General features: G+C 37.1%; 1 protein-coding gene across 1 annotated transcript; it reads left to right on the plus strand.

Moving 5' to 3' along the window:
• The first annotated feature begins 873 nt into the window (after window positions 1–873).
• LOC122640305 (homeobox-leucine zipper protein HOX11-like) lies at window positions 874–1,639 on the plus strand. The gene is made up of 3 exons (XM_043833462.1): window positions 874–1,203; window positions 1,325–1,404; window positions 1,501–1,639. Exons 1-3 carry the CDS (start codon window positions 874–876, stop codon window positions 1,637–1,639), a joined length of 549 nt encoding a protein of 182 aa, XP_043689397.1.
• Window positions 1,640–11,364: the final 9,725 nt, after the last annotated feature.

Below are 11,364 nucleotides of genomic sequence, written 5' to 3' on the forward strand. Positions count from 1 at the left end.
CATAAAGCTCATGCCCTCAAAGCGATGCCGCCGACAATCCCATTAGAATTCCAGAAATCAAACCCATCTTTTTTTGTGCTTAAACGAAGCAAAAGAATCGAATGAACGAAGACGGAAGAGAGAAGTAGAAAATACTCTCCTCCCTTAAAGATCAAAATCACATGTTCATACATATATAAACATAAGTAAATCCAAAGATAAACACAGAATGAATCGAAGCAGAAACAGAGAGAGCAGGAGAGAAAGGAGAGTTTAAGATAAAAAAAAAAAAAATTAAAAACAACAGAATTAACTACAGAAACCTAAACAAAAGAATTTGGACAAAAAACTTGAAATACTAACAACAGATCAAACACAAGAACTAACACTTTCTGACGAATCAAAACATGTAAGTAAAAAGGAGAGAAGAAGGGTTCAATGGGATCAAACCTTGTGGGACTTGCGAGAATTGGTGTCGCCGATTCACCGTTGCTCTGTCGTTTGAAAGGGATTTCAGAGAAGTTTGACGGTTGAGGGGAAAAAGATTTGAGAGAACTTTGAGAGAGAGATGGAAAGAGCGGGGGAAACGAAAATGTTTTTGAGATGGAGATGGGAAGCACGGGGAAGTGAAAAGATTTTGGGGTTTTTTATCGCTGCAAACTATTACTTTATACGGCGTTTATCTATAAACGTCGTTGTATTGTGACATACAACGGCATTTCTTTGAAAACGCCATTACAAAAAATATTAAACCATTATTAAATAGTAAACTACAGTGGCGTTTGTTTAAAAAACCGCCGTAGAAACTAGTTTATTTAACGGCGATTGTGATAAACGCCGTTATATATGCATATATGACGGCGTTTAAACCCATACGCCGTTATACCTTTATATATGACGGCATTTTTAATAAAATGTCGGTATATCTTCACATATGACGACATTTGTAAAATATGCCGCAATAACTCAACCCAAAGTGCCGCCATTGCACCAATTTCTTGTAGTGTCTCCATATTCAAAGGAGGGAACAGTAGCAACAACAAAAGATACAACACTCAAGCCACTGACGCCGATGCCATGAACGATATCGATACGACTCAGAGAGCTTCTTCGAGAGCGAGCGATGAGGACGAGAACGGTCTCGCTCGAAAGAAGCTCAGGCTCTCCAAAGAACAGTCCGCTTTCCTGGAAGAGAGCTTCAAAGTGCACAATACTCTTAACCCTGTAAGTAATGAGCAGCAATAGAGAAGGAAAGAAGAAATAAAACGAATGGGGAAAAGAACCGTTTGTTTTCCCCCCCCCCCTTCCTTTTGGCTTACGTTGTCTCAATTCTTAAATGTTGCAGAAACAAAAGCTTGCTCTTGCAAAACAGCTCAATCTTCGACCTCGCCAAGTGGAAGTTTGGTTTCAGAACAGAAGAGCCAGGTATATAATTTCTCAATAACTTTGTTTGATTTCTTCTAATTTTTTTTTTTAATCTTGAAGTTATCTTCTAAAAATTTTGAAATTGAAAAATTACAAAACGAAGCTAAAACAGACGGAGGTGGATTGCGGGTATCTGAAGAGGTGCTGCGAGACATTGACGGAGGAAAACAGAAGACTACAAAAACAGTGTCAGAGAAAAGACCCAGTGATGGGGATTCGTTCTCGCAGTTTCTGAAGCAAAGAAAACCCTTCGACAAGCGGTTGGAAGTTGTGAATGAAGAATCAGCAGTTGGGTCGACGACTAGTGTTGAGATTAAGAAAGAAAACAATGAGTCATGAGGTAAGAGTTGGATCGTTCTACGGCATCAATGAAAGGGGATTTCTGTAGCTCAAAAGCTGTTGCAGACTCATAGCAACGCCTTAAGAAAATTGGGGAATTTGCCCATAGTTTCCAAGACTCAAAAGAGTTGGATTGTTATCACAAAAAATGTCAAAACTCAAGGTTATGTGTAATTCTGTCTCAGATTATATTTTATTTTATTTATTTAAATAACTACTAGGGATTAAAATGAACATTTCAACTTTGAATGCTAACTGTGTTTAACGTCAGAGGGGGAATGTTGATATTTTACCAAAGTTTGGTATATTCGTGACATCTTATATACTTACAGGAGGTGTCTGTGAAATTAACCCATTTTTTTTGGGTAACAGACAAAAAGAAACATAACTACTCTAGGAAGTTTTTTTTTATTATTATTATTTTTGGCAAATGAAATAACTACTCTTGGAAGTTGTGTCATATACTTTAAAAAATCGAAAGATCGAAGCCCATGTACCACTAGGTCAGGAACTCAAGTGGTTAATCTTGATCCAGGATCTAAACAAAAGATAGCAAGGAACAAAAAAAGAAAAGATCAAAGCCCATTTACCATTGCAAGGTGAAGTGCTGGCTATAAGATGTGCACTATCCCATGCTCACTATCCCATGCTCTAGCTGTAGGGTACATTAATCTCCAAGTTGAATCGGATAATAGGGAGGTTATTGCATTCCTTTGAGGTTGGAGCAAACTTACACTATTTGATTCAGTCACAGTTTTGCGAGATGTGCAGCTACTATGTGCTTAACTGGATTTCATTTTGTTGTATTCCATGGGCTCTAAATTCTGTTGCAGACGCCTTGGCTCAGAAGGCTCTGTTCATTGTGTATGAGGCAGATTAGCTAAACTCCATTCCTTGGCTTCACAAACTTTGTCTGTCTGAAGCCAATGCTTGTACACATGTTTATTGATTCTCACTAAAATTATCCTTTACCACCAAAAAAAAAAAAAGGTTGTAGCAAAGGTATTTTTATCACAACAGTGAAGGAAGTGGAGGTATTGTGTGTATGAGGATGCTAAAAACTTTGACGCTTTGTTTTAATTGCTTCATCTTATTCTCAAAATTTTGTTAAGATAGAGGTATAAAATGGTTTTCAAAAATCATTTTAAAGTAGAATATCATTAAAAAAAAAGTGTTATTATCATACATATTTTTCAAATATATACATGAAATGACAATATTTCTCTCATTGGAAAAAAAAATTATATATCATATTAAAAGGGAAAAAAAAAATAAAAATTACAAATTATTTGACACCATGAGGGGCATCAATAAGAAAATCCTTTGTAATTTATGTTTGTTTTCTTTTCATAAAAAAAAATTAAATTAAAGCAACTTGTCCTCGTGATGTCACGTGAAAAGATGATGTGACAATTTTAACTATTGAATAAATAATATATGATAAAAATGTTAATGTACGATCGCACATATGCATGATCGGCATTAAATACCGTCTGATTGGCATAAAATAAGGGGACTCTTGTCACTACCTAAAATCTAAGTCGTATTGGTGCTCTCATGGGTAATCATGCCAATGCCACCACCATGCTGATGTCCTTGATGGTCATTGCAGTCATAAATATTTGATCCATCAAGACATTTATTCTTACTCTGATTAATAAGAAGTTGTGTGACCATACACACTACGTTGGCATCATCATCCTTCACCAGAAAACAGAAATATTGTCATCATCATGAGACCAAAGCACTTCTAATTTATCATCTCAGTGACCCAATCTTTCTTTTCTAATTTATGGTTTCTAATCTATCATCTCAATGACCCAATCTTTCAACATAGGATCTCAACCACTATGAATGATATCTTAACTTTATTAACTTAGTATACGTTTCCTTCCTTTTCCCACCCGTTGTAAAATGGAAAAGTGAAGAAAAAATGAAGAATTTGATTATTTGGTTATAATTCTTGGGAAAATTAGAGAGAAAACAAAAAATTTGGTTATTGGTTTGGGAAAACCAAAGAAAAAAGGAATAGCTTTTGAAAAAGATTAACTCTAATTGTATGGAGTATCATAGACAAAAGAAAATTGAGAGAGCAGGATCAGTCATGCCTTCTCTCCTTCTCATAGGATAAAGTGTAATTCTTTTTTTTTCTTGACATCCAAACGTAGCTTATGAAAAAAAAAAAAAAAAAAAAAACCCACATTTTGTCTTAGGAGAGAGTGTGTCAACATGGGCCCAACAGGTCATTATGTGAGAAGGTAAGTGAAGGAATCCTCACTCCACCATCGTGGGATCTTTTTTCGTTACCTAAAATCCTCACACAACTAGACAACGATAATGAATTTTGTCATATTTTTTCCCTTGATGATCTTGGTGCAACCAAATAGCTTTTAGAGTTAACCTAAAAATAGTTTTTAAGAGGAAAGTATTTCTTTTCTCAAGTACTAATAAAAGAAAAGGCCTTACGAAAAAAAAAAAGAAAAAGACAAGATCGTTGTCTTGTCGGGTAGGGCCTGTACCAGCACAGGGGCCAACGAGACCGCACACAAGAGGAGCATCAACATTGATGTGATTTTTTATTTCTAGAAGAATCGGTGTGTTTCACCCTGATAGAGTTTGATGCAGATGCGACCTCGATGTCTAGGGGAATCTTGCAGTTCATAGGTGATGGGATATAAGGGCTAGTTAGTGCTTCCCCCAACAAACAAGCTACTACCCCTGCTAATGGGGTGAAGGCCCGGGGACTAACAGAAACAACAATGGAAGTGATCGCATGCACAGTCCTGTGTCTGGGCATGAGAGCCATGTGACCAGTTAGTGTTTTTTTTTCCTAAAAAAAATAAGAAACTGACTAGGATAAAACAATGTAACTGTTGACCCATAACCGAAATCCTATGATTGGGTCAGAGTTCATCAATAATGTAGCTCAATTGGGTCAGAGTTCATCAATAATGTAGCTCAATTGGGTCAGAGTTCATCAATAATGTAGCTCAACATATATGATCATGTTCCATATCCGATAAAGTATTTTCAGAAAAAAAAAAAAACTATATTGCATGGTTCAAGTAAGCGTAATCGATAATGTGATCGGCCTTTGCGGGTTTTGATTCCAATTAAGTCTGAATCAGACTAAACCCTAAAAATCCAATACGAATCAATTGGAATCATAATCAAAATCGGATTATTTTAATCCGATTCAACCAAGATCGACGATCTAATTCCAATTCCTTGAACCATAATCTAATGACACCCGCCCCTCAAAATAAAAGTTTATGTTTGTATGACTATATATGTCAGGCATTCCTTTGGCCTAATTTAGGGGTGTCAATCGGCCGATTTGGTTTCAGGCCAATACTGGAGCAAGCTGAACCGGTAAGCAGATAGACTTCAGTTTGGCCAGATTTGTTCCCTTTTTATCCGGTTTCATTAAGAAACTCACATTTATATTTAAAATTAAACGAAAACTGGTTTTTTTTTTTTTTTTGGTTTACTATCGATTTGGTTTCCAATTTTGGTCGATCCATTTGGTTGGTTTTAGTTCCTGTTAGGTTTAGAACTAAGATTTCACTTTGTCAATTTCGGCCAGATCGACCAATTGGGGCTAAAATTTGGAATTTTTGTCCTCTCAATTACACTACCTGTACTTGACGTCAAGTACATCTAATAGAGGGAGGTGGACCTCACCTCGGGCAGTGTGTTCGAACAGGGGGTAGGATAATCATTTCGACCTCCTCTGTTAGATGTACTTGACATCAAGTACCAACAACGTAATTGAGAGGATAAAGATCCTAAAATTTGACACCCTTAAGTCTCGATTTGGGGCCACACTTAAAAAATAGTTTTCAAAAGACCAACTGTTTGTTATGTACCAAACATATCTTATATTCAATAATTCCACTGAGAAGAAATCAGAATCCACGAATGAGACGAAAGGAGTAGTTGTGTTTGAAAAAGGACTCCCACTCCCTTCTTCCTTGTTTGTTTCTTGTAGTGGTGCAGCATCCATTTAAATTTAGATTTCGATTTAGATTTAGATTTGGATTTGGATTTGGATTTGGTAGCTCAGAAATTGTTAGGTTTCCAAATATGATGCCAGCATCCCAACATAGATTTGGTTGTAAGAAAGTAAGGATGGATCATGAAAGAAAATAATAATAAAATATATATAAAATAAGAAAAGGGGTACTAACAGATACAAATAAATCATTGTCATCGTGGCATAGACTCCAAGATTCCTACTCACATGTCAAGTTTTAGTTCAAATAGAATTGAGTTCAGATCAACCACTCGTATGTCAAGGCTTTGTGTAAAATTTCATGACGATGCATGTTCTTTTGCTTCCATAAAAGCCCCTCCATCTATTCTATCGCTAAGAGTGTTTAGAGAGGCATTTGTAGAAGAAAAAGAACATGTATCACTATGAACCCGTATATTCTTCATGTAAGATAACAAAACATTAAAAAATTATGAGATATCCAATAGTTGTTGGAGTACCAACAGGGAAGACAACTGCTTGCTCAGTTGGATGGGGTCTTGCCGTTAGAGTATAAGGTCCCAGCCCCAGGAGGTCACCCTCTCCCTTAACTTCCTGCATCTCTTGTGAAAAATATTTTCCAACAAAATGAGAGCAAGAATTTTCTTGTTGCGCGTAATTGCATGCACCAAAATGGAATTATCCCCTTTCCCTATGGGTTTGCAAATAGTTCCTTAGGTATCTCTATTTTCCGAAATACTCCTTTTAATCGGAGCGGGATTCCATTTTAGCCCTTGCGATTACGGATTACGGGCAACAGGAATTCTTGTAGTTGTAGTTAAAGTCTCATTTGGTAGGTAGATAGGATATATAGACTAACAAAAAACGACGACTTGTATGACCATACATACATAATGGGGATGCATGTCAATATATCAAGAGGATATTTGAGTGAATTAAGCTCTCTAATTTTACATATGGCCAAAGGGTGGACCTCGTGCAATGGTAAGGTTCGGAATACACCCTCTCTACAAAGCAAGGGTAAGACGACTGCATACATTATGACCCTCTCAAACCCTATAATAGCAAGAACCTCGTGTACTAATTTCACATGATTTCCTCCCAATCTAATGGTCAAAATAATCACGTCACTTTTGAATGTGAGACAAGTAGATGCATTAGCCCAAATATTTTAAAAAAATAAAAAAATAAAGATCATATATATTGCACAAAGAAGATCAGAAGATAAGGTTACAAAATTAGAAACAATATGGGTAGGAAGGTGAATGTAGATTCTCAATCAACATAAACAAAATCATGAATCAATAGGGACCCACATACAAAGATTTGATGATGAAATCACTGACATCAAAAGATCATATATAGAACCAAACCAAAAAGCCACAAAGAAAATAAAAAACTCATAAGAATCTATGACCTTACTTGGTGATACATTTAAGTACTAAATTGCATAAATGGTTTATACTTTACAGTTTATAGAGATGGATTCTATAAGAAAAAGGAGAAAACAAAAGGTATCGGCTGGTTTCATGCATTAATATGATGGAATATTCTCATACATTAGATTCCATTTAAACGGTTGTGCAGTACGTGAACATTCCTCGCTCACATATATTTGCCTCTCAAGCCTCCTCCAATTCAATTCTTGTAAGAGTATTAAGAGAGAGAGCAGTACTGTTGCAGTGCTGCACCAAATTTCTGAGAGAAAGAGAAAGACAAGAATTGAATGTGAGGTATCAGAGTCAATTAATTAATTAAGAGTTATGGCTGCCACTACACCACCTACCTTCTTCACCAATTACTACTCACTGCATGAGCCATGTTGGATAGATTATGGCTTCTCTCTCTCTCTCTCTCTCATTTCCTTGGGTTGATTCTGACTCATCAGCCATTACTTATGGGCTCTTTGCTTGCTGCATCTTAGCATGCATGAGAAGAAATTAATAGTGAGAAAGCAAAAGGAACTGTTTGAGAGCAGAAAATTAATACATTTAGATTCACTAACTACAAATATCAATTTTGGGTTTTGTTCATCTGGTAATAACGAATAGCCCATATGATCAATTCAAGATTCCCTAGTTCTATTGATGCAATCTTGCCTCTGGTTCTCCAAGCAAATCCAAAAATTAAAGAGAGAGAGAGAGAGATATGTCTCATATAGTCATCTCCTAATACAAATAAGAACTATCAAACCCACCTCCCAAAGAAAAAGAAAAAACTAGCTAGTATTGGGCTAACTCCTATATAGGGTTCCACTATAATTTATAGTGAGGATTTTTTTTCTGTAATCGATCTAAGAGAGGTATAAGGACGAACCGTTGTAACCCTATTCTCTATTAATAGTGAAACAGAAATATCTCTATGTCACCGAGAACTTACGAAATCTTACCAAACCACGTAAATCCTTGTATTCGATTGTATTGTTTTAAGTTCTTGATGTTTCTACATAATAAAAGTTAGTTGAACCAGTAGTCTATCAGAATCGTGATGTTCACAAGTAAGAAAGAAGAAGAAGAAGTTGACAATTCAAGCAATAATAGTCTCAGAAAAAGAAGTGGAGAAGTAGAGGTAGTAAAACAAACAAAAAGGGAGAAGAGATGGGACTGTTCATACCTTGATGGAAGGAGAAAGATAGAGAGTGAGAAAAAGGGAAGGATGGGGGTTGATATGTATGGATAAATATGGATAAGGAGATATTGACGCGGCTCAATCCAAAACACATGGCTATCATTCATCTAACCATGTCTTCAAATTGAGTCACGCCAATACCTCCTCTCCCACCCCTCATCTCTTCTCTCTCTCTCTCTCTCATGTCAGCTTCCTTTGTGGAGTTTTTCTCTTCTTCCTTCCTTGGCATGAAGTGAAGAGTATCTGGATCTGGATCTATATATATATATATATATATAACTCAAAAAAGTACTGAGGAATACTGAGCTCAGATCAGTTGCTGCGCGGGGCGTAAAAGGAAGGAGAACAAAGATAGCCACACACACACAGAGGAAGGGAAGGAGGAGTTGGGGTTGGGGAAGAGGGTTGAGAGAGTGAAAGATATATAAGAGAGGAGAAGAGAGATCATAAATGGGGTTATGCTTCTCAAAAGAAACTGAAAAAAGTGGTCCTTTACACACTATTGTGGAGAAGGTTTTGACACAACTAAGCTTCAACCTGAAGAATCAAGAAGTTTTTTCTTTTTCTTCCTGTAGTTATTCTTTGATTTGACGTTTTTCTCTATATTATTAAACCCTATCTCTCTCTCTCATATTCATTGTTGGGGTCCTGGGCCTGAAGTGCCGCTGGGGGAAGAGGTGAAGTCATGGAGTGGGCCTGGTTTAATTAATGAGTGGCTTCTATGGATGCTATGTTATTATTTACCAAAAGCTCCCACACCACAAGGTCTGGGGAGAGTAACAATGTACCGTAGTTTTACCCTAACTTTATAGAGAGGTTGTTTCTCGATTCGAATCCAAGATCACTGGTTTACAATGGATCAACTTTACCGTTGTGTCGAGATCCACCTTTTCTCTTGATACAATACTCTTTTAAGAAGAAAAAAAACGGTGGGGGAGGGTTTCCTACAAAGCCAAAATGGGAATTAAAGGCATAGAAGAGAGAGTATGATCAGGGTTATTAAATAAGAAAGGGACTAGTGAAAGAGTTGCACACTTGCATGCATGGTTTGGCTTTGTAGGAAAAGAAAACTGTTTTAAATAGAAAAGATAAAAATATTCTAATCCAATGGTTTTTATGTAGCGTTTTAGAATCTTAGACTTAGAATGGGAGTATATTCTATCAACCTTTGAAATGAAATGTACTAACCTTTTGTGGTCTTGTTCTACCAAACAAAAAACCTATTGTGGGTCTTGCATGACCCTCCAGCCTCATTTTTTTTCCTTATGGGGAAGGGTTTGCTACCGGATTGCATGGGCCCTCCACCAATGCAAGAGCCAATTAGAGGGTACAAGGGCTATCGATAGGAGGATTTTTCATTTTATAGGGGATAGGGCGATCATTTCACGAGGGTTGTGTCTAGGCATCATTCTTTTTTCCTTTACCTTTTTTTTTTCTAAGAAAAATATTTTCTAAATCGGTTGTTGAAGGTACACTAGCAACCTTTCTCTTTTTCTCTTTCTTCTTTATATTAAATGATATATTTAACCGTGATGTACAAAGTCATATGCCACTTGCTCAAAGAACCCTCTCCCATTTTATTTAAGCGAAGGGGTTTGCTACCAGGTTGCATGATCCTGCACCAATGCTGGGGCCAATGGGAACACATGCACAAACATCCAAGGGGAGGGGCGGGGTGATAATTTTACTGTCCCATGTAAGAGGGCATAGGGGACGTAGCCCGAAATCGTTCTATTTCCCTTTATTTAATTATAGGAACAATTACATACACGTTCAATACTTCAATGGTTAGGTAGATGTATTAGAATCTAATATTCCTATACAACGTCAGAACTGTTGATCATGTTCATACAACTGTGTATGAAACCTTTCATTTTAGGACAAAGTTTTTCTCCACCCATAAAGGACGATTCACCCACCATCCTAGGATTTTAATATGTTCTCATTGAGAATTTAAATTTGTAGATGTGGACTGATTGATACATACTAAGAGTGAATAGGGATGGGTGGTTTGATTCAAAGAGCAGTCACCAAGGTTTTAGGACATCCAAGGGTGAAAGAGAGCCACTTGTGACTTGTGAGGGCTAACTATCCTTGGCCGGTGCCTATATTTGACAATTGACAAACATAGTAAGAAAGAAAGAAAGAAAAAAAAAAAAACGTGATTCCCTTATTAAAATCCCTTGGACCCACAGGGCCACAGGCCAACCGACCTAAAATCTGACAAGATGATCCCAATCTGTTTGGGTCAAGTTGGAACCTTTCTAGTCAGATCTAAATTCCAAAACCCACTTTAGCTGTTAACTCAGCTGACCAACAACCATTTGGTTCTATGGGGGTTGGTTCCAACTTTCATAATTCAACTCTTACTATTAAAGTGTTGATTTTGGACCCAAAGGGAACCAACCATGTTACCCTTTTTTTTTGGGGATAGCAAGAAGAACCTACTACTTAACTACCTTTTAGTTAGTGTTGCCAGAAAAGTCGAAGAAGGATTTGTTTGTGGTGTTAGGTTAAGGGGATTAGGTAAGTTGGTGCAACTCTTGTTTTTTTACCCTTCAAAGCTACACTCCAAATCTCCAATCGTGTGTGTGTTTCTTTACGACTTTACTTGTGCAGCCGTGTCACGTATTGCCACGTGTCTCATGCCCCTTGACCGGGTGGCATTCTCTTTCCCTAAAGAAAATTACAGCATGAGACGATTAGAGTATAGAATCCAACATGCACCCTCTCACATATTCAGATGTGAAGCCCATATTAATGGAAAATTATCTCTTATGAATCTCTCTCCGATACAGTTCCCTAGTACCTCTAATAAGAGGGGGGTGGACCTCACCCGAGCAGTGTGTTCGGACAGGGGGTAAGGTAGTTATTTTCACCCCCTATAAGAGGAATTGCAAGGAACCATAGGGGATAAAGATCCCATATTGATACTCTTAGTTTGACACATTTAGGCCTCATGTGGATGATACCATGCACTACATTTGTGTGGTGTGTAA

The sequence above is a fragment of the Telopea speciosissima genome, chromosome 9 (assembly GCF_018873765.1).
Source record: "Telopea speciosissima isolate NSW1024214 ecotype Mountain lineage chromosome 9, Tspe_v1, whole genome shotgun sequence".
NCBI lineage: Eukaryota > Viridiplantae > Streptophyta > Magnoliopsida > Proteales > Proteaceae > Telopea > Telopea speciosissima.